The sequence below is a fragment of the Halichondria panicea genome, chromosome 3 (genome assembly GCF_963675165.1).
Source record: "Halichondria panicea chromosome 3, odHalPani1.1, whole genome shotgun sequence".
Lineage (NCBI taxonomy): Eukaryota > Metazoa > Porifera > Demospongiae > Suberitida > Halichondriidae > Halichondria > Halichondria panicea.
In genome coordinates, this window is record NC_087379.1 from 25,393 (window position 1) to 48,823 (window position 23,431).

Genomic DNA, 23,431 nt, shown 5'->3' on the forward strand with positions numbered 1-23,431 from the left:
ACTAGTAGACTAACTAGGTAAAGATCGGCAGTCCAGCAAGCTACATGTAGATACATGTAAACAGTGAACACATGTGAACCAGTGTACCCTCTACATTTAATACAGTGATAGCTGAGCTGAGGATATGCAGGGAACGCAGGGAACAGGAGGCACGTGATGCTAGCACTCTAACTACTGCTTCCTCTAGTCTGTCATGCTAACTCATTGATCCTCGTACACAGGAGGTCTTGGAGGGTTTCGTCTAGGTGGCCAAGGTGGACTACAACTGGGCGGAGGTCAAGGTACAGGAGGCCTACAGCTTGGCGGAGGTCAAAGTACAGGAGGCCTACAGCTCGGCGGAGGTGGGCTACAACTTGGCGGAGGTCAAGGTACAGGAGGCCTACAGCTCGGTGGAGGTGGGCTACAACTTGGCGGAGGTCAAGGTACAGGAGGCTTACAGCTTGGCGGAGGCCTACAAGTTGGTGGACAGCCCAACACGATGGCTGGAGCACCTCAAGGAAACACTACTGGAGGTAACACATTGTACATGTACACACACACACACACACACACTGTACACACTCACTGCATGTACACACACACACATACACACCCACACACACTCCCACACTGTACAGACTCACTGTACACACACACACACACACACACACCCACACCCACACTGTACACACACATTGTACACACACTGTAGGGTTGTCATTGGGTGGCCTCAACACTGGAGGTGGTCTAAAACTAGGTGGAGGTCAAGGTGCAGGAGGAGGGGGTGGTCTACGTCTCGGACAAACAACAGGTTTACAACTGGGACAGCAACAAACGTCCGGTGGCCTCCAATTAGGACAGCAGCAAGCATCTGGTGGCCTCCAATTAGGACAGCAGCAAGCGTCTGGTGGGCTCCAATTAGGACAGCAGCAAACGTCTAGTGGGCTCCAATTAGGACAGTTATCGAGCGCTGGAGGACTGAAGCTCGGACAGCAATCCCTCGGCCAAAACGCTTCCACTGGTGGGCTCCAATTAGGACAGGCTAGGGGGCTCCCCCCACCCTCGTACACTACAGCCACTGCCCCCACCCCCGGCCTACAATTGACCAATCAGACAATATCGAGTAGTGGGCTCCAATTAGGAGGACTGTCCACACAAACTCCCAAAACTGGCGGACCACAACCTGGTCTACAGCTTGGAGGTCAAAGGACGGGTGGTGGGCTCCAATTAGGAGGGGTAGGTGTGGCTAAGCCGGCTCCAACTTTAGGGGGCGTGCCTACCAGCCTCAGCAAACCAGTCTCCCTGGGAACACCTAGCACTCTAGGTACGTGTGTGCGTGTGTGTGTGTGGTTAAATTGATCATATTTCTCTATTCAGGGGGGTTAAAGGTCGGCCCATCATTCAAGACTACAGCTGCCGGTGCTGTATCCACGGCAACCACTGGAGCCCCTCCCTCTTATGCAGCCACCAAGAAGTACACGTACAAAGAACTGGAGACACTCATCAACAAAGTATGTTGGTTCATTGCAACACTAGTACAGTGTGGCTATTCTGTCATCTTCTGTAGTGTGGCTATTCTGTCATCTTCTGTAGTGTGGCTATTCTGTCATCTTCTGTAGTGTGGCTATTCTGTCATCTTCTGTAGTGTGGCTATTCTGTCATCTTCTGTCTCAATTCATACATAGTAATAATTACAGTATAGCTGTATAGCCTAACATGTGGTAAACTATGTACATGTAGTTATTTTCTAGCGCCAACCACCACCACCGACCAGTGTGGGCACATCCCTGTGTGTGTAGGTCCTAATAACCCGGCTAATGAATCATGACTCTTTGTCCACTTGTAAGCACACTATATGACACCTCTCTGCACAGTGGACCCTGGAGTTACAAGGACAAGAAGAGCTGTTCCTGAAGCAAGCTACCCAGGTCAACAAGTGGGACAGGACATTGTCTGAGAATGGAGACAAGGCAAGCCATGGTAGTGGATTAGAGGAGGTCCGACACGAGTACCTCGATTAGGCTAAACTTTAGGTAATTGGTCACATGCAACAATGACTTTACTGTTAAATTTTGCATGTGACCAAGCCTAATCGAGGTACTCTACTCTGTCGTACCTCCTCCTAGTGGGTGATAGTGTGTTATCCCCCCCCCTGCTAGTGGGTGATAGTGTGTTACCCCCCCCCCCCCTGCTAGTGGGTGATAGTGTGTTACCCCCCCCCCCCCTACTAGATAGTGGAGCTTCATGGTGAAGTGGACAGAGTGAAGACTGAGCAAGAGAGGTGAGTCTATAACTATATACATGTAAGCGTGTATGTTTTCTGTTTGTGGTTTTCGCTGATTAAACATGTACTACGACCTTTATACCCACGAATTTAATACAGCATGCATGTTAATATAGCATGCATGGATACTTTACTATTCCGTGAAAATAAAATCTTTCTCTGCGAAAGTTTATACTCTAAAAATAATCCCTGCTATACGGCATTTACTGATATGACCCCCCCCTGGTTGACCCCCCACCCTGATATGACCCCCCCCCTACAGGGTGAATAATGAACTGGAGATGATTGAAGGACAACAGTCGGAGCTGAATGATCTGTTGGCTTCACTGGAATCCAGGATAGACCACGCCCCCACACACACTGGTCACCATGCCGACATGCAGCGTAATAGGACGTGAGTGCATTTATAAGGAGTAATTAACTCTCTCGGTACGTTATTCTCATTAACCTCTAATCCCCTGTATTCTCATTAACCTCTACTCCGCTGTATTTCGGCCGTGTCACTTGTTGACTGTGTACACTGACCCACCTCCCACTGTAACACTATACATTGCTGCCTGTGTTTGAGACAAAGCTATCGTTAGCAGCCATAATAGCAGCAATCCCTCCACGCATGTGTGCGTGCGTGTTGTTCACCGTCATTCCTTGCCCGTGTGTGGGTGTGTGTATAGTGACCCCTCCATTCCCTCCTCAGGTTCACTATGGCTGAAACAGTGGACTCTCAACTCAAACAAATGTCTACAGATCTGAAGATGATTATCGAGCAAATGAACAAATCAAATACTTCAGCAGATGATGAAAATCCAGTAATTAAGTTACACCACTGTGCATGCTGTATCTCATCCACACTCCCCACACACCTGCCCCCTCACACACACACACACACACACACACACACACACACACACACTCCCCACACACCTGCCCCCTCACACACACACACAGTTCACACAGATAGTGCGCATCCTCAACGCCCACACAGACTCTCTCGGGTGGATAGATCACGAGGCAGCTCTACTCAGGAAGAAAGTAGATGATGTTGCCAAGGTTACCGACTACCACAGACGAGAGCAAGAGCATTCCTTCAGAAAATTGGCAAGTATAAATGAGTGCATGCTGTATGATTTTGAGATACCGTATTTTATGAGTTTAAAAGAAGGGCCGGGGCCGTTCATTTGGTGTGGTTAGATCAAATATCATTTTTTGGCCCAATTTCGGCCAAATATAATTATCATGATCTTTTTGAAATTTTGGTGTTCAAAATGTGTAGGTTGATTGTGCCATTTTATAGATATTCTTCTAAGCTTTCAGAAAATCAGAAAATCATTGAATTTGGACCACCAGAACATAAAAAAAACTATCTCAAAGAGTTAGCGGCACTTGATTCTTTGGTGGGTTCTGTAAATTAAAGTATGATCATTTTTGATCCAATTTCAGCAATTACCAGTTGAATACACCACATTAGCCATTGTCATAAAGAGGCCGTATCCATTAGGAGGTTTAGGAGGTTGGCTAATAGGTACTTAGATACTCTAGTATGTGTTGTGGTATTGTGGGTTGAAACAAGATAGTTCCCTTACCCTACTGGTATGTTCACACACGCCCACTCACATGCACGCACACACACGTTCAACCATCGTTATGTCCATACCCACCCACCCACACACACACACAGGCATTCAGCCATCAGTGAGCCGGGAGACGGAGACGGGATGGTGAGAGCTGTTATCTGTGTCTTGAACTTCTGTAAACTGTGACATTCTAGAACCTTAATTTCACATACTCTTGTTTTGTGCACTGCACATACTTAATCTCACAATATTGTCCTATTTTGAATGACTGTGTTTGTACGGTCAATTTCTACCTTACATATTCAATCAATTGATACATGTAAATACATGTCACATACATGAGTTGTCTTGTAACCCAACAAGCTTGTTTGTAGCTGGATGTAACCCAACAAGCTTGTTTGTAGCTGGATGTAAGCCAGCCTCCTTATTTTATATACTGCACTTTGATTGCAAGGATAACAATTTTGTACATGACAGTTTTATATGCATGTGTATTTGGCTGTCAACACTGGTAGCTATTCCCGGCTTGTCTCTTTCATTCCCAGATCAATGGTATCCAGTAATAGATGGCAATAGATGGTGTCTGTGCTAGCTGTTGATATGCATACATGAGCATACTGTGTGAAATTATTGAAGTACGATTAATAGTAATTGTGTGGCTGTTTTGCACGATATTCTGAGAGGTACATGTTAATGAATGGACTGGTCCCAGGCCACTAATAAAGGAGACTGACACAATGGAAGTCATTTCCTTGATAGTGCAGTTGTGTGCAGTTAGCAGGTCTTAGTTCACCTCTGGTGGACTATTAACCTGATAACTGATCCTATTCATACGCAATGAATACATTTATTAGCGCTAGCAGCCTCATTGCTGTCTGCGCACTATTGGCTATGAATAATAAATAATTACCATGACGTCACAATTGCATGCTGTGGGCAAATGTACATGCTAAGTACAAGCTTAGCTCAGATAGCTCAAAGATACAACTAAGTTCATCAGTATGAGGTTGCAAGCTGCAAGTATGCTGCTGTACTGTTTGCTAGGTGCAGTGCTACTGTCTGGATGTGTGTCTGGAGCCCCTTCCTTATTTGCAGCAAAGGAGAGCCCATGGAGTGACTGCAGAGCTGTCAATAGTACCCAAGCTTGCTACAGGACTAGAGATGTAGCCTGTGTGCGAACAAGCGACAACAGGACCGCACCGTGGTACTACTGCATGGATGCTGGTCGTGAGAGGCCCTCCTCTGTGGAGCTGTGCAGCCAAGGGTCTTGTGTGCAGGACTGTGCTGTGACCCAGTGGAGCTCATGGAGTGACTGCAACTGCAAGAAGAGTGGATTCTACAGAACAAGAAATAGAACAATCATTGTACCACCCAGAAATAATGGTGACCCCTGCCCAGGGTTGCTGGATAGAGAACTTTGCTCATCTTGCATCAACAATGCTCCATTTGAATCGAGACCGCGACGCTACACATGGAAGACTGATGCATGGGGAGTCTGCAGTGCATTGAACAAGAGATGTGGATCCGGAATACAGAACAGAACTATTGAATGCATCGATTCGGATGGTAGCAAAACATCATTCTCCAACTGTTTGAGTGAATTGGCGTACGCTAACCTAGTCGCCCCTGCTAGTAGTCGTCTGTGCAATGTACCGTGTAATTGTGAGGTCAGTGATTGGGGCTCGTGGTCACCATGTCAGTCCCTCTGTGACACCCCCACCCCACACCGTACTGCTAACGTCCGCTCAAGAACTATTACCCAACAACCTACTACTGGAGGAGCTGACTGTCCATCGCTAACAGAATCACGGGTATGCTCGGAGGAACCAACCAGCACTTGTCCATCGTATTACTGGAATACATCCGATTGGTCGACCTGTCAGTATCAGACTGGCGCAACCTGTGGCCATGGTTACAGTTCTCGATATCTCTACTGTATCAAGGAGCATGCTGGAATTAAGAAACACGTCAACCACACTTTCTGTGATTTATCCTCCCGGCCAATAGAACTTGAACGCTGTGACACCCCCTGTCCCCGTGCCTGTGTTGTGGGGGTGTGGTCAGCATGGTCGGAATGTGCTCCTAGCTGCAAACTCATGTATAGTAATCGTACCCGGGATATACTAGTACAGCCTCAAGGAGAAGAGGAGACGTGTCCTCATAGGCTGGAGATGAGGGAGTGCCCGCAACTACCGTGCTTGCAATGGATACCTGAGGAGTTTTCCATGTGTTTTGTTCTTGCAAACAAGGTAAGTTGTTAATATTATTAATTGTTAATGGAATTCATTAAGTAACAGTAGTCAGGTAGTGTGGGTTTCCCACCGCCTGTTGGCTAGTTGTCCGTGGGAGTGTCATAACTGACACTAGCAGCAACAACTGCTAGTCTGGACACACTGACTGTGTATGAACACATTGACTGTATGGACACATTGACTGTACGCCTCCCTAGTGTAACTGCTAGTCTGGACACACTGACTGTGTGCCTACTTCCCTAATGTAGGAAGTGGAGACTCTTGATCTTTGCAGTAGCCGTTGTAATTATGCATGTAGATACGAATCATTTATTTTTTGCTGTGGTACATGTGTGTAGAATCATATAGTTACAGCATTCAATCTCTAGATCTTGGTAGATCAAGTAACTCAAATTATAAGTGTCTCCATGCTCAGGATTGTGGAGCTGGGACTCAGTCTCGCAATGTCTATTGTGCTGATGTCCATGGCAACAGAATGGACTCATTTCTTTGCTCAAGACCTGGACTCTCCTCTCCTCCACTAAGTCAAAACTGTTACATTCCGTGTCCCACTGATTGTGTGCTATCTGATTGGTCGCCTTGGAGCCCTTGTTCTCACGTCTGTGGACAAGATACGGGTACACAGAACAGAACTCGTCAGCTAATTGCCCTGGGCATTAACTGTACCTACACTGATGATGATTATATGGAAACCCGTACATGTACCTCCAGTACAGCCTGCGAGATAGCTGACTACCATATCGAGGTGGGGGCCTGGGGCGTGTGTGAGGACTCTCCCCTTGCCTCAGGGGACCTACCAAACTCTGTACAATCCAACGAACCTGGTTTATGTGATGTTGGCGTTCGTAGCCGCACAAGGCATTGTGTCCACAATGGAAATGTTATTCCAGCGGAAAATTGCCCTATCCAGTATAAATCTATTGAAAAGGAGCCGTGTGTTTTGTCATGTGCTGAACAAGCGTGTATATTCTCGTCATGGTCTGAGTACAGTGGTTGCTTTGCCCCTTCTTGTGGTGTGGGGGAGATGACAAGATCAAGACGACTATTACACTACCCTGCCAACCCAGAAAGGGAATGCCAAGTGGATAGGTCAGGATTACAACTAGAGACTTTGGCATGTATTGTTGATTGCTCCTCATCCATAGCTCTGTACGATTGGACTAGCAATGATTGGAGCGACTGTATACTGTTCCCTAGCAACATGCCCACCTCCTGTGGACTGGGTTTTGAAACAACCACATACACTTGCACTGATGAAATAACTTCAGGGCCAGTGGACGACAGCCTCTGTGCCAATATCCCCCCACCCCCCACTACCCGCCCCTGTGCTATACCATGCCCTGACCGCTGTCTACTAACACACTGGTCTCAGTACTCTATTTGTAAGGATGGCCGGAAAAATCGAACTCGAGAGATAATCCCCGTTACTGGGTCGGACGACTGGATAACATCATGCCCGGAATTATCTAATCTGAGGATGGAACAAATTGTTGATTGCACTGTGATAAACTTGAATCGCTATGACTACACAGTTCTTGGATCATATTCACTGACAATTATTGACGACCCATATGCGGTGTGTGGCAATGGACATGATTATCGAACTGTAGCTTGCATCGATATGTTCTCATTCAAAGTGCACGATGAGGAATTTTGTGAACATAGAGAACTCGGTGATGACAAAGTTTCAATACGACCCTCTTCTATTAAATGTGACACTGACTGCGTCCAATCAGAATGGAGCGATTGGAGCCCCTGTTCGTCAACATGTAGCTATGGTTACCGTACAAGGAACCGAACCATTGAGACACGCCCACTTCCCGGAGGTAGACCATGCGGCACTCATCAGGAAATAGATGTATGCTATACTGTGCCCTGCCGATATGGCCAGTACGTCCCTGGAGATTATACAACCTGCCGAGTCAGCAACACCACCTCCCTGTGTGGACCAGGGCTGAGAACTAGAGAAGCATTATGTTTAGTCAATGGTGTGAGACAAGATACAAGTATCGAGTGTGAGGGGGTGGCTGTGAACTTTGAACTTTCCGAGCCGTGTGAGATGCCTTGTCCTGGTGACTGTGTTGTGAGTGAATGGAGTGAGTGGGGAGTGTGCCCCACGGACTGTCCCCAGGGGGCGTGTCAACATGGACGCACACGTCATATACTACGAGAGGGGATCGATAATATGGACAATTGTTTGATGACTCAAGAATTCCGCCATTGTGACACTGAAGTGTACCCCTACGTGTGGTCAGTGGGTGTGTGGGGGGACTGTACGCTAGGCCCTATGGACGTGGACCTGAACCCTGGTACTTACTGCGGTGATGGAGTGCAGAGAGGAATGGTGGTGTGTGCTAACTCTCTGACTGGTGTAGCTGTGTTTGATGGAATGTGTGAGGGACCAAAACCAATGGATGCACGATCTTGCACTATCCCCTGTCCCGTTGACTGCATTGTGGAGCCGTTTTCTGATTGGTCGTCTTGTCCGGAACATTGTGAACTAACACCAGTCAAGCAGAACAGGAGACGAGGTATCACAGTACACCCGATGTTTGGAGGACGTTCGTGCCCTGATCTGAACCAAACTAGAAGTTGTCCACCGGTTAATTGTACGGAATATGTGCTTGAAAGTCGTGAATCTGATTATACCTGCGACCTAGATCTTACATCACAAGCTCAGTGTGGGAGAGCAGTCGTATCGAAGCCGCTAAGTTGTCGTAGAAATACACAATATTTGGATCTGTCTGTGTGCCTGGAGGCTATAGAGCAAGGCTTGACAGTGCAAGGCTCTCAACTATTGACTGTGGATGACTGCACTGAGGAGTGCCCAATTGTGGATATGTGTACTTACACAGACTGGACAGATTTTAGCAACTGTACCTCGCTGTGTGTTGATGGGAACGTTTGGTTCCAGTTTCGTAGCAGATCTCTTATCAGTAGTCACGGTGGATCAGAGCAAGCGTGTGAGAGCATGCAATACGATGTCACCGAGTGTCCGATGTTGGAACCTGTACCGAGGAATTCTACTGAATTAATTCCATTCAACTTGTCTGAAAATTGCATCAGTCTCCAATGGCTGACCTCTGAGTTCAATTCGACTGGTGTCCGGAGTGTGGAGTGTATAACAGAGGAGGGTCAGTCAGTGGCAAGTGGTTGCCCCTTGGAGACAAAACCCTCGTCTATACTACTATCCTGTAACCAAGTGATGTGTCCTGTCTACTCCGACTGTGTGGGGGGTGGTGCATGTGAGTGTGCACCTGAGCTGGAGACTGTGGGGGGTCTGTGTCTACCCCTGAGGGGCTGTAAGGATGATGATCATTGCCTCTACCCCTCCACTGTGTGTGTAGAGGGACAGTGCATCTGTAGGAACAACTTTGTCAGAATGGTGAGTTGAGCTAGTGCAAATGTTTTACAATCTTTTCATCTCACTTGAAATTGAATTTTAAAGATTGCTACTCTAATTAACCTCAAATGTGGTGATTAGTGTACAGAGCCTATAGTGGTCCCACTGTGTACACTGTAGCTAGTGTACAGAGCCTATAGTGTGGTCCCACTGTGTGCACTGTAGCTAGTGTACAGAGCCTATAGTGTGGTCCCACTGTGTACACTGTAGCTAGTGTACAGAGCCTATAGTGTGGTCCCACTGTGTGCACTGTAGCTAGTGTACAGAGCCTATAGTGTGGTCCCACTGTGTGCACTGTAGCTAGTGTACAGAGCCTATAGTGTGGTCCCACTGTGTACACTGTAGTGGTTGCATGACTTACCCGGCTCTAATAAGGTCTGCAGAGTAAAATGTATACAATGCCTAGAGGACTTGTCTCTGTCTCCTAGCTATTGTTGTGACTACTAATTATAGACGTGTTGTTTACAGGATGAACGTTGTGTGTACATTGGTCCGCCCACCACTACCATGGCAACGTACGATGAAACGACAGGTACCATGACAACTGGTGACGTGGTGAACAGTCTGCCCACCACACAGGATCACACCACTCACGCCTCCACCAACTCCACACCACCCCCACCGCCCACTGAAACTCCTGACACACTTGGTAAGTCACTAACTGGCCAATTAAGTGTGTACGTGACAATACCTCATGTTATTCATATTACGATATAGAAAGAGCTATGAATGTACTCTCAGTGTTGCTATGGATAGTTCAGCTGTTCAAAGTGTGTCAGTAGGAGACTCCTAAATATAGTGCCTAATAGTGGTCCATTGACTCCGGACAATGCTTACACACATTCTCACACACTCACAGCCATCACTGTCTCATACTGCTGCAGCAGCGTGCAGCTAGAGTGGTGGCCACTCTGTTAATGGGAGTGCTTAGTGTATTCATTAACTGTTTCCCAGCATAATAGGAGACTGGTGGCAGAATCTTGTCGCAGTCCCTCTATGATTCTAGTTATAGCTGTCTCTGGCTTGGTGTTGAGCAAACACACACACACCCCCATCTATTGTATCCCCCAGCTATTGTATACATTTCCTGTACATGTAGCAAGAGTGCATGAATGTCTGTAGCTAGAGGTACATGTATACTTTCCTTGTTGCATGGTCAACATGCAAAATCTGTTGCAATGAAAACAGTGCATGCACACATCATGCACACCCCAGGGCCCTGCAGTTATGCATTGGAAACAGTGACTGGCATGCACACCCCTGGCCCAGGCATTGCTATGACACCCCTGGGGCCCAGTATTGTTATGCATTGCTATGACACCCCTGGCCTGCATTGCTGGAGGATGCAGTAATAGATATGTTTTGATAAGCCATTAGCACTCTTTAGTGTTCCTCAGTATTCCCAGAACCACAATGTTGCTAGGTAATATACTGATAACAGCCTTTCCTGCTTTTGCCCAATTATTAGTAAAGTTAAGTGATATCCATTTCTGCCTGATGTGTGTGTGTGTGAGGGGGGGGGGGGGGAGGGGTTAGCAACTCATTATCACATTCTACTCCACTAGAGCAGCAGTGGCTATGGGATTGCAGCCACCACATGGCAGGTCCATTCTGTAGTAGTGTGGCTAACTCCCTCTAATATATTAATGCATCACTCTACCCCCCCCCCCCCTCCCCAGGAATCCTACCTATTGTCCTCATTGCCACCATTCCTCTGGTCATCATCATCGTGGTGGTCATCATCCTCATTGGCATCATGTACAAGTAAGCGTGTTCCGGACTATCTTTGTCTGCACATGCATGTAATATTGCCAAACCAAAGAGTTGCATTTTGGAGCTCTTAGGAAATAATAGTGATGACATAATTATGTTATTTTAAAAATAACAAGTAATCTACCAATTTGAAATATAAACAACTGTCTGCTGTTAGTTTGGTCAAGTAGCTTGGGACTATATCCATTACTTGCTGCGTGGCTGGTCATAATGCTCCCCCTCTAGCTAGCTAGTGGCTGTGGTGGTATAACAAGCCATCTATTAATGCTGACATGATGTCTGTCTAGTAATGGGATGTGTTGGCGGGAGACAGTTGTGTTAATGGTGGCATGAATCTCATTGCAGCATTATAAGCCATGATAATATTCCCCACAATGTTCTGAGCTCATGTTGGTACTCCACTAGTGTATTCATTGTACAACCATAATTAGATTAATTAGATTAACTAGTCATGTCAACAAAAGTGTAGGAGATCACTTCACACTGCCCCCCACACACACACACACCCACCCACCCACAGACACACACACACACACACACACACACACGTACAGATGCCACAAACGACTTGAGGGCAGTCACAAGATCAACTCTCTGAAACGGCGTAGGGAGATAGAGATCTCTGCTCCGAGTCCTGTACACTCGCTCGATCGTTATCACAGAGGCGTTGACTCAGCAAGTAGTGGCTTTGTGGACGATATGGAACATGACCATTACAAATACGGAATGGCCGGGAAAAATTTCCTGAGTAAGTATAATTATTGTGGTTGTGTAGCAATTGTTCATTGTATGCCACTAAATCCTCCGATTACTGCAGTACAGATTGCATGATTGATTTGCTGATTGTAGATTAACTAGTTTGGGTCCGAACAAGATATTTAGTTTCTATATTTAATTAGTATACGTGTTTTCCTCTAAATACAACTTTGTCAGTGTGTAGACCTGAGCAGCCTCTCTAGTTGAAACCCTCTCCTCTCCCTCTATGTAGCCTCACGAAGGATCCCCTCCAGTCGTGAGGACATTGACGAGGCAGCCTTCAAAGCTGAGTTCCCTGCTCAAGCCCCACCCTCCCCCCATCCTATACCAGTTGCTGTACCAATGCTACCTGGTTACCAGCTACAACACATTGGCCTCGACTACTCACCTAGAGATGCCCCGACTGAAATCCCTGATGGTGACTTCACCACAGATATATACACGACTGATGATGGCAGCCTAGTGACCACCAGCGTACCTCCCTCTAGTGTAGGTAGCCCCAACTTGGCACGCAGACACGCTCATCAACAACAGTTCAATAGCCATTCTCAAGAAACGTACATACCTATGCAGCCGATATACAGTCAAGTCACACCACGTAGCCAACGACAGTTACAAGAATCACATGAATGGGAGGGAGAGGACAGGCCTCATCACCAACACGGCTATTTCGAGAGGAATGGTTCTCCAAATCGCAGCGTTCATTCGTATGGACATCGATCACTACCGCCTGATCACGGTAGCCGAGTGCGTGACCATGGCAACAGAGACAGGCTACAGAGCAACTCCTCGTATGATTATAGAGAGTACAGAGGCGGACCACCACAGGAGCATAGAGAGGGGTCACAAGACACGAAGGGACGATCACAAGACACGAGGGGACGATCACACAGTGCAGGGAAAGACTTTAAAGCCTACGAGCACGAGAGGGAGCGCTACTATAGTACCAGCGGGCGACAAGATTATCGATCTCCAAGTCCAAATAGTCGCCCCACACGTCAGAACCACACCCCTCGTGGTATAGCTACTGGATTGGATAATTCTCTCGTACAAGCTATCTCTCAGATGAGTGGGCGTGAAGGTACCGTCACACCCTCACACAGTGTGCAAAGTGGAGGCAGCCGAGGTAGCCATAGGAGACGAAGACGTCGTTACCAGGGGCAACCACATCACATGACCTCCAACTCCCGCTATCGCTATGGCAGCGACGGTCCAAGCGATCAAGATCTAACAAGCGCAAGTGAAGCAGAACAAAGCTACGAGAGACGATATCCAACTCGCAGCCTCCCTCTTTCCCCTGCCCCCCTCACTGACCCCGATGAACCTGATTATGACACTCTACCCCCTCCTCATATTAAAGTGAGCCCTGCTACGCCCACTAACAGATCCACGCCCACTAATAGGGCCACACCCACTAACGTGATCAGATCCCCTGACCACACACCCCAGAACAGAGTGGCTCTGCTCAGATCACAACGAACACAACAAGGACATTACGATTATCCTCGTTGTTTCCAGCAGTCACCGGATAGAGCGGTTGCTACCTCCACACCCTCACAGCCGCCCATTCATGTGCCTCCGCCCACGTCACCCCTCTCACAGACGACACAATCACCAGCGAGCAAGACTATACGATACGAACACCTCGTCCCACTCAAGTTATCCCCTCCAGCTGCTGTTGAAGGTAGTCCCTCATCAGGAAGACACTACCCACCTAGCCCCCTCGCCCTACACTCAGAGGGTGTGGTCACACCTCGCTCTAGCGGAGAGGTCACAACCTTTCACCTGCCACAAGAGCACACGAATGGACAATAGACAATAATACACGTTTTGCTTTGTTTTTTCTGCACAAAGTATTATTATTACTTATAATGTGTTTTTCACTCACCCCCGTATATGTATGTATGTACGTGTAATTATCATTGTCATTGTCACTCAAAATTTAATTTAATTATTGTATTAAAATACTTTGTTTTGCACACGTGATTTAAACTTTAAGTGTGTTGCTAATTCCAATGAAAAAATGAATTGAAAAGTGATTGTGAATGAGTAAAAATAATGTTATAGTTCACATGGCCCTCGGCTGATATGCCTCAGGGCACTTGTAGTAGGCTCTGGGTAGGTCCACGTTGTGTCCAGTGGGGTTGTCCTTGAGCCTCTCTAGACAACCAATGGCAGGACGTAGACCTGCGGAGGAGGGGAGGGGCAGTATTAGAGATAGAGGTATGAACCGGCTAGGGAAAGAGGAGTAGGCTCCAGTAAATGTAGAGGTTGGTTGATATATGCTGAGAAGTTGGAGTGCAGCCAACTATTGAACGCCTTGGTCACACTGTTTATTTGTCTAATGCAATTAGTGGTCATGTGATTGGCTGCACTTGAACTTACTAAGTATCCATCAAAGTAAGCTCCCAGATTCCGAAAACACCCACTTATAATAATATAGCTCACGCTTTTTACCAGAAAATGGAATTTGGACCAGAAATCAATCATAATTATTGTACTGTATTAATCTAAGCACATCGTACTACCAAACAGCTACTAAACATATTATTATCTTTCAGACTCAAAATAGGGCACTATTTAATATTACAGGCTCTCAAAAGTAGGTACCAAAACAGGAAGCAACACATTGCAACACATGCACGTACCAGTAGTAGCCAGACAAGAGGTGACACTGTAGAGGTCATCTCCCACTGATGGCTGGGTGGCTAAGATCCTGAACCATTCAGCAAGATGGCACACACTGAAGGGGGGGTAAAAAGGGGGTAAGGGAGGGGGGTAAGGGAGAGGGGGGGATGATGAGAGGGGGGTAAGGGAGAGGGGGGGGGTGATGAGAGGGGGGGTGATGAGAGGGGGGTAAGGGAGAGGGGGGGTGATGAGAGGGGGGTAAGGGAGAGGGGGGTGATGAGAGGGGGGTAAGGGGGGAGGGTAATAACACTGTGCTGTAGAGACCTACAACTCACTTGAATCCTTCACAGACAAGCGCTCGAAACTGCACAAATAAATAAATGTAAATCATAAACAGAAATCAAATTTGTAGTACAGTTTAAAGGAAGTACAGCAACTACCGCTACCTTTGTATCCTGAGCTCTGTGATGACAACTTTGGTAGGTGCCCTCTACGCGATGTATGGACGAGAGTAGCGTCTTCTTCATAGACATTGCCGTTTCCATGGGGATAGCAAACGAGCTAGCCAATAACTGGTCAGTCTTGTTACTATACTGCTTGCCATTCTGAATACAGAATTGTGTATTTGGTAAAGATCATCACAATCAAACACTCACTTTGATTTTGTAATAATGCTTGAACACTTTCCAGGCAGGACAATCTTCTCCCAGTCGTTTTTTTCCTCTTTTGCTACCATAGTTTCGCCATACCGGGAAGCACCCGCCACTCAGGGTTAAAGGTCGTCCATCATCTAACAGCCCATGCTCCAATACAACTCGTAGACTATCTGCCATTGTCATGGAAACAGCCTCATGTAAATCAGTCTCCAAAGAAATCCGCTGTAGAAAACAAATTAGCAAATTGTTTATACAATTCCTGCAGTTCCCTCACACTCAAAAATGTACACGTAAAGTAAAACTATGCACAAGTGATGAGAAATGGTAAGTCAGTAATTACTGTACATACAGCTAGCCACACCACACTGGTCAGTGGTGGTGGTTGGTACTAACCACCTCTTAGGCTAGCTAGTTGGCTATATTTATTGAACCATCACTTGAATATTCCGATGCTATTCAGGTGTACATGTACATACTCCTCTCACCGTATCCACGGGCAACCCACGCTCGCTAAGTGCAGCTGTAACAACTGCTATTTTATCGACAGCCTCCTCCAGCGTGTGCAATGCCTTCTGATAGTTCCTGTGTCCCAGTTCCTTGAGAGTACGAGGGAGGCACTGTACACTCCCCCCACACTGGCACAGGGTCAATAGTTGCATCACAGCCAGTGTCTTACGCATCACCAACAAACTCAGGCGAAGGTCATCAGCACCCTATGGGGGGGGGGGGGAGGGGTACAATAGGTCAATACACAGGCATACAGCAGGGTGTTGCAGTATGGCTCAATGACCCTTTTGTAGAGTAAAAACGACCACAATTCCATTAAATTGTTGTGTCAACAGTGTCCTAGGAACACCACACACACCTCTACATTAGCCCTCTGTGTACTCACAGCTAACCCACTTCTGATGAGATTACTGAGATTAAAGGCTCACGTAAAAAGGGGGGTTTATATGCCAGTACAGTGGGGGATCATGACAGGGTTCAATAGGTCAGTACTCACCTTCGACCCCTGGAGGGGTTCCCCTAGACTGCCCTCTTGTCCCCATTCAGAGCGAGATGCATCCACTGAACAATCCGCTCCATCAAGTTGAGTCAACGTCAGACGATAATCCGGTACCGCCTGGTTGCCATGACGAAGGAACGGACCAATCACATCGATAGGAGCAGTGGGCGTGGTTTCATTATTGCGTGCTGACTCAGCAAATGCCACTCTCTTGATATCTTCACGTTGTGGATAATGTGATTTAATGCCACTGTCAGATGATGTAGCATTGTCCTGAGACTTTGAGTGTGTATCATGTGATCTCTTCTTACTCGACTTGCTGTCACGTGACCTGTGATGTGGTACATGTATTCCAGTGTCTATATCATGTGACCTAGGCAAGGGTAGTCCAGAGCCTTGTTTAGTGGAGGGGGGTGGTTTGGAGGGGTGTGGTTTGACAGGATGAGCGTCTTGTAGGAAACTGATGTAACGCTCTAAGTCCTCAATCTGACTCTGTAACTGAGATACATACTCCTCCTGCAATGAAGGGGACAAGGTGATAATTATACTAATTATTTGTGAATGCAGTGGGAGGGCTACCTTTGATTTGATAGGGTCCACCACATCGTTCATTGCTCTCTCCACATGTTGCTTGACCTCCTCCGTGCTGTGAGGGTGTGTGAAGTGGGAGGGGGTGTAGTGTGTGTGAGGGGGTGTTATTGTGAGTTGAGGAAGACAATGCCTACTACAAGATACTACCGGCATGCTCAAACAAGGGTTCAGTTGCAACCTAATACAGAAAATTGGCAATACACACACACACACACACACACACACACACTTGAGGATCTATTAAGAAAACACCAAAAGGAAGCACACTACACAGAGCAAGGGCTTCACTATACACAGAGCAAGGGCTATATTTCCTGACACATATGCACTCACCTCAACTCATTCAGATCACCAAAATGAAGGTCAAATCTTTTTCTCAGCTCTTCAATGATAATCTTCTGTTTCTCAGCCATTGAGTTAGCCGCAGCTTTGACCTCTGACCCCTCCTCTTCAGTGGTAGCCTCTTGTGCACACTTCTCTATCTCTGTGAGTTGGATCTGCAGCTTCTCAATAAGAGTGCTCCTCATTTTCCGTTGTGCTTCAGTCGAGGTGAACTCTCCCGAGGCAGCTGTGTCGTACGTCATCGGCTTGCATCCTTGGAACGCAAACTCCCCAAGATCCTGTAACAGCGACTGTGTGTGTGTGTGTGTGTGTGTGTGTGTGTGTGTGTGTGCCGTCAATTTAAATGCTTTACTACCAGTTTCTAAGAATATTATGTCAGCTAATGAGATTGATAAGTGGTGATACCGTAGCTATGGCTGCTTGTAACATGATACCTCTTTATGCTGAGGTTCTGCTGAAATTATTTGCTTGAGTCGAAACTGCACCTACAGAAACATGACAGCATATGCTGCAGTTGATTATAGCAAGGCAACTGAAACTAACAGAGTGTATAGTAAACAAAAACAGCACTCAATCACAACTGTGTATACTGTATACTGTATACAACACTTGGATGTAAACACCCACTGTGTGTAATACACTGTACATTGATACACTACCTGTGCAAAGTGTGTAGTGAGTGCAATGAGAGATTCCTCATTCTCTTTATCCAGCTCTGCCATGATGACACACTCTGCAGTCAATACAGGGCAACGTCATACACATCCAGTATACAAGTACAAACAGTCTACAAGCTGTATATACTCGTCTCTTGCATGTACTGGCCTAACTTCATCACAGCTAGCTAGATCTAGCATTACCTGATAGTGTAGTAGCCTCACACGGAGCAGCGACACGTCCACTGACTAGCAAATCACTGCGCGATCGCGAGGAGAGGAAAAATGTATGGAAGCTTCTTTACAATATTTCTTTTTCATTGAATTAGAACAGTACAGTACAAAGTCAAAGTGCGAAGTACGTACAGGCCGGCAGCGTGTTGCACGTTGATGTTTTTAGTATGTATAAGATCAAGAAGCTTCATAGCTTTTCTCTCTATTAAAGGTTCATCAGAGCTTTAAAGATGCCTCAGAAGCTGCCAAATCTCATCAGCTCCACGGCAGGAGCCGTGCCTGTCAAGAATGAAAAGGGTAAGCCCTCAAATCACCCCCACACCACACACACAAACACACACACACACTACACACCCCCACACCCACACCACACATACACAGGGGAGCTTACTATGCAGAAGGTGAAGGTGACTCGTTATGTGAGTGGGCGGCGCCCCGAGTACGCTATCTCAGACTCTGAGAGTGAGAGCAGTGACGAGGAGGAGGGGTTTGCACCTGTGGGCGGTGAGGGTGATGTGGGCGATGTGGAAGAAGTGGAGAGTGTGAGTGTGGACGACAGACGTCTCCAGCGACTGAGAGAGAGACAGTCAGTTACTGCAAGAGAAAGAAGGTGATTCTTATGCTTTGTATACCAGGTTGAGAATGCAAGGATGTGAATGATACCGTACACCGTACAAGCATTGATTGCGTTTCTAACTATTGTGAAGTACATGGCAAGCATGGGAAATTGCATGTGCAGCATGCTCACTCACTCACTCTTTGCGTTTCTTTTGATTGCGAATTATGCTAATTTCCACATTGAAAAAACGTTGCATTTAAAACCCAATATACAGTATATTATAACTATCACTCCTTTCAGGCCAGTCATAGAACCCGAGGTACTGTACGATGCTGGGGGGGAGGAGTCTCCAGACAGTGAGGTAGAGGAGGATAGGCTGATGTCTCATAGACTAGCGGCACCACCTTCCTCCAGTGAGAGGTGAGCGACCAATGAGATGACAGTATAGTTACATAGTGACACACACACAGCTCGGACGAGGATCTTGACGAAGAAGCCCTAGAACAGAAAAGAGAGCTGATGAGGGAACGGGCAAGACAACGTGACATGGAAGAGGTTAGTTGTGGTACCCCTCGTGATGTCATCACTATCACATGACCACTAGGATGTGCTGGACGTGGTTGAGGAGGAGGTGGTTGGCAGTGGGGGGGAGGAGTCCTCAGAGTACGAGGAGTACACTGACTCAGAGGACGAGGCGGGACCACGACTCAAGCCTGTGTTTGTCAGAAAGTGAGCAAAACCAACTGTAGACTTTTATGTCCATTAATCGAAGCACTAGAGTATACACACACAGGGATGTGCCCACACTGGTCGGTGGTGGTCTAGGATCACCTCTTAGGCCTAGTATATAAAAAGCAAATTGTTGAATTGATGGAAAATAGCCACCAACTCGACCATTCTGGCCACGTCACTGCAGAATATAATTTAGTTATGGTCAATTTACAATATCTGCTTCCGCCTACCTCAGGTTGGATAGAGTGACGATACGTGACCAGGACGAGGTGGAGAAGCAAACAGTGGAGTTAGAGAAAGATAAAGAGTACGCAGCAGAGCTGAGGAAGAAGGAATCACACCGAGTGAGTGGGACCCTTGAAACATAAGCAGTATATTTGTGTACTATACTCCTCACCTTCTTGTAGTGCTAAACCACTCTGTGTGCATGAACTGGTGATTGGTCTTATTGGTGTGTGTTAGATACACCTCTATTTTCTGGGGGGAAAAAAGCAAAATTAAGTGACTAACTTTGATTGCCCATAAATTCAGATGATGCATAACTTGTGTTCGGAGCATCCAATGTCAAATTTTCTGAAAGCTTAGAAAAAAACCTTTCAAATGATGTGTTTCAATCCAAAATTTAGTCGGGGCCATAATTTGTCATTTTTCGGCCTTGGACCATGGGGCTATTAATAATCCATAGTACGGCCAAAATAATTGGCAAATACTGAAATATGATTTTTGATGACACCATTTGAACTTTTTTTTTCTAAGCTTTCAGAAAATTTGACATTGGATCCACGGAATTCAAGTTATGGCAGCCGAAAGAATCCCCGAACCATTGAATAAACGGAGTGTAGTTGAACATCTTTCAACAGCCACAACTTGAGTACCGTTGATCCAATGTCAACAATTTTATAATTTTTAGAAAGATACCTTTCAAATGATGTGTTGCAATCCAAAATTTAGATGTGGGCCATAATTTGTCATAAATTTTTCGGACTTGATATTTGGCTTAAGTTCTTTTATCTCTCAAATAATTATGAATGCAAGGAAGCTTTATGAAATTGAATCACATGCTATAGCAGCTGAAAGAGTCCCCACACCTTTGATTAGGAATGGGGGGGTGTAGTTGAACATCTTGCTGAACCCCGCTGTACTCCATAAGTTACATGTGTGTTCTGGACATCTCCCCGTAGCTTGTGGAGGCAGCAGTAAAGGAAGAGTTAGCGGTAGAGCAGGGGGCGGGGTCTCTGGATGCTGTGGTTGTCACTGACGACGAGAATGATGAGATGGAATATGAGGAATGGAAAGTTAGAGAACTCAAGAGAATCAAGAGAGACAGAGAAGAGAGAGATAAGTACGTGGGTGTGTGTGTGTGTGGGCGTGTGTGTGTGTGTGTGTGTTACCCTCCCCCCTACAGGATTGAGCGTGAGCGTGATGAGATAGAGAGGATGCACAACATGACAGAGGAGGAGAGGAAGGCTGCTCTGAGGAACCAACCCAAGCAAGTCACCAACCAAATGGAGAAGGGGAAGTATAAGTTCCTGCAGAAGTACTACCACAGAGGAGCCTTCTATCTGGTCAGTCATAGTACACTGTTGTTCTGTGGTGCCTGAGCTTATGATGTATTGTAGACTTGGAGCTACTGTTTGTTTTACTGGATTGTAAAAGTTTTAATTTTAGATACAGTACGTATTACAGTGAGTTGAGTATTGTAGAAGAGGCACATCTTGACTAATACCCTTCAAATACAGTTGTTCTAATACAACAGACACTTCGCATGCTCTATAAAAATCTGTTCCAATTATACCCAGACAATTTCCAAAATAATTATTTTTTGCTGTCCGATAAATTAGAAGATATACGGTATATACTGCTCTTTTTATCACACACCCCACACACCCCCACCCACCCACACACACAGGACGAGGAGGAGAATGTGCTCAAGAGGGACATTGCTGAGCCCACACTAGAGGACCACTTTGATAAGACAGTTCTGCCAAAGGTCATGCAGGTCAAAAACTTTGGACGTGCTGGAAGAACTAAGTACACTCATCTGGTTGATCAAGACACGACCGAGGTAATCATGTGATAATCATGTTATGGTCATGTGATATGCCACGCCCCCCAACAGATTGATAGCCCATGGACTCAGATAACACCAGTCAACCTCAAGTTTCAAAACAAAGGGGGTGGAGCTAAACAGATATTTGTGAAACCTACGTATAAGAAACGAAAACTAAATGATTAACTTCTTTAACAAATTCATGCAATCTTTGTTGTACGTGCACATCTTTTTTTGCTCATATTATTTGCAAAATTTATTGAAATGTTAAGGAGATGGTTTATGAAGAACATTCAGCATTGCACAAGTAGTCGACACAAGGAAACTATAAAAGCTTGATATAAATAACGGTACACTAATTAACGAGGTAGTCTATAATTTGTTGAGTTTCCAGTCGTAGTCTCTACTCTTAACCTCTACACTATGCCCGGAGGCTAACAACTTCTCTAGCTGCTCCTGTTTGCTGACTGGCAGGTACTGACACACCCACCTGTATATAGCGAGGGGGGGGGCGGGGGATTAATAAACAAATAATTTATTATCTATAGTAAATACATACAGCAAATTTTTGTATGAATTACCCAAATTCTACAGCTCAGAATAGTATTGCAGTAAACGTAGTTTTAATTTTGGATGATGCTCCACAATACAAAAAATTTCACTGCGTATATGAAATAACCCGCTATACAGTACCACAGAATGATGTCACTACTTACTGCAGTAGCTCTTTCTCTGTGGCCCCAAAGTCAGATGCATACCAGTGGAATATCTTGCTGATGACCACGCCTCCTGCAGTCACCTCTACTTCCTGAGAGCAGAAGTTGGTGGCAGCACTGTTTAGAGCTAACTCAAGGTTGGTACCAGAGTACACCTGGATAGCCGGGCAAGACTGGAGGGGGTGGTTTGTAAGGGTTAAAGGTCATGATGATAGCGTATCACCTTTGCTCCACAGACGAGGGCAAAGTGTATCCGAGGGTCACATGACTTGAGTGAGATCTTAGCTCTAGGATCATCCTCTGAGAACGGACGTTTGCTGGCTGATGGGTGTGGCTTGTTACCTATAGCAACATGTGTATAAACCACCACCACACAGGTTACACACACGCACCTCTCAGCACTCCATGTTCAATATCATCCAATGAATACACTAGTCCTCCGATATCATAGGCAGTCTTTTGCCAGAACTGCTCCACCCCTAACACTGACGAGGGTAGCTCCTCACTAGCAGCTAGCCCGTGGATAGTCAGACTGTTGTAGATATCTGATAAGGGGGTGTGGTCAAGGAGGACACTTACACACACACATAAAGGTACTTCATATACTATTATTATTATGAAGGACTCTTGTTAATATTAAGTGTAATAAAAATTACTATTACTTATTTTAGGATACTAATAAAGAAAGCCATTTTGTGGGTGTGGTCCAGAGAGGAGGGATCACAGGTGACCAATCGGGTGCTCAGATCAATGTACTCACGAAACAGCTCACTCTCCCTCAGTCGCTCGTAGTCAATGCCACGCCCATCTTCAGTCATGTGATGTCCCTTTAATTGGAGCATGCTTCGTTGTAATTTTAAAGAAATGTCTAGAGGTGGTACAGTCTCTTGTAAGTTGGCTGCGTCTTTAGTGTGATTAAGAATATTATACTCCGGCTCCATGATCAGTCGTCTTTGTTCATTTGCTGATACCGTTTCTTCAAAGCTATCGATTGTTGTAAGTTCTTCCGCTGCTGTTGCTTGTACTCCTTGTAAAGACAAGAGTCTAGGGCTCTCTTGAAATCGTTGCAGGCTCCCAGGAACTTCTTGTAGGGGTGATCAGAATGGCACTTCTGCAGAGCCTCGATGACTTCCTTACACTCTTGGCTGTGCAGATGAAGGGATAAGTTGGGGTGCATGGCTAAGATGACCTTTGACCCTGATCTAACTATTCGCTTTTTCTGTTTAATATTTCTTTTTTGAGA

General features: G+C 46.0%; 5 protein-coding genes and 1 long non-coding RNA gene across 7 annotated transcripts; 3 read left to right on the plus strand and 3 right to left on the minus strand.

The window, feature by feature from the left end:
* Position 1: 1 nt before the first annotated feature.
* LOC135333257 (nuclear pore glycoprotein p62-like) lies at positions 2-4,171 on the plus strand. Of its 2 annotated transcripts, none has more exons than XM_064528183.1 (10): positions 2-149; positions 222-512; positions 692-1,303; positions 1,357-1,490; positions 1,854-1,949; positions 2,211-2,260; positions 2,526-2,657; positions 2,958-3,123; positions 3,185-3,358; positions 3,939-4,171. In XM_064528183.1, exons 1-10 carry the CDS (start codon positions 125-127, stop codon positions 3,954-3,956), a joined length of 1,698 nt encoding a protein of 565 aa, XP_064384253.1. In that variant the 5' UTR covers positions 2-124; the 3' UTR covers positions 3,957-4,171. The 2 variants fall into 2 exon arrangements, with proteins under 2 accessions (XP_064384253.1, XP_064384254.1); XM_064528184.1 differs by having other exon boundaries at positions 4-149; positions 2,958-3,069; positions 3,209-3,358.
* Positions 2,668-3,299, minus strand: LOC135333266 (uncharacterized). Its single transcript, XR_010393800.1, has 2 exons — positions 3,185-3,299; positions 2,668-3,123 (listed from the first exon to the last, which is right to left on the minus strand). It is a non-coding gene; the product is annotated as an uncharacterized LOC135333266 (long non-coding RNA).
* Positions 4,172-4,765: 594 nt separating the features above from the next.
* On the plus strand, positions 4,766-14,057 carry LOC135333207 (thrombospondin type-1 domain-containing protein 7A-like). The gene is made up of 6 exons (XM_064528124.1): positions 4,766-6,083; positions 6,502-9,471; positions 9,958-10,138; positions 11,169-11,253; positions 11,817-12,010; positions 12,251-14,057. Exons 1-6 carry the CDS (start codon positions 4,836-4,838, stop codon positions 13,831-13,833), a joined length of 6,261 nt encoding a protein of 2,086 aa, XP_064384194.1. The 5' UTR covers positions 4,766-4,835; the 3' UTR covers positions 13,834-14,057.
* LOC135333208 (RUN domain-containing protein 1-like) lies at positions 13,953-18,247 on the minus strand. Its single transcript, XM_064528125.1, has 12 exons — positions 18,102-18,247; positions 17,901-17,974; positions 17,676-17,726; positions 17,233-17,531; positions 16,888-16,954; positions 16,306-16,824; positions 15,788-16,015; positions 15,303-15,524; positions 15,093-15,251; positions 14,982-15,010; positions 14,667-14,761; positions 13,953-14,205 (listed from the first exon to the last, which is right to left on the minus strand). The coding sequence occupies exons 2-12, from the start codon at positions 17,961-17,963 to the stop codon at positions 14,087-14,089; spliced, it is 1,851 nt and encodes a 616-aa protein (XP_064384195.1). The 5' UTR covers positions 17,964-17,974; positions 18,102-18,247; the 3' UTR covers positions 13,953-14,086.
* On the plus strand, positions 18,225-21,731 carry LOC135333212 (microfibrillar-associated protein 1-like). The gene is made up of 10 exons (XM_064528128.1): positions 18,225-18,428; positions 18,513-18,741; positions 18,991-19,110; positions 19,161-19,245; positions 19,295-19,419; positions 19,658-19,766; positions 20,604-20,764; positions 20,828-20,987; positions 21,332-21,487; positions 21,542-21,731. The coding sequence occupies exons 1-10, from the start codon at positions 18,362-18,364 to the stop codon at positions 21,656-21,658; spliced, it is 1,329 nt and encodes a 442-aa protein (XP_064384198.1). The 5' UTR covers positions 18,225-18,361; the 3' UTR covers positions 21,659-21,731.
* Positions 21,728-23,270, minus strand: LOC135333215 (uncharacterized). Its single transcript, XM_064528132.1, has 5 exons — positions 22,865-23,270; positions 22,581-22,733; positions 22,412-22,530; positions 22,189-22,361; positions 21,728-21,962 (listed from the first exon to the last, which is right to left on the minus strand). The coding sequence occupies exons 1-5, from the start codon at positions 23,127-23,129 to the stop codon at positions 21,845-21,847; spliced, it is 828 nt and encodes a 275-aa protein (XP_064384202.1). The 5' UTR covers positions 23,130-23,270; the 3' UTR covers positions 21,728-21,844.
* Positions 23,271-23,431: the final 161 nt, after the last annotated feature.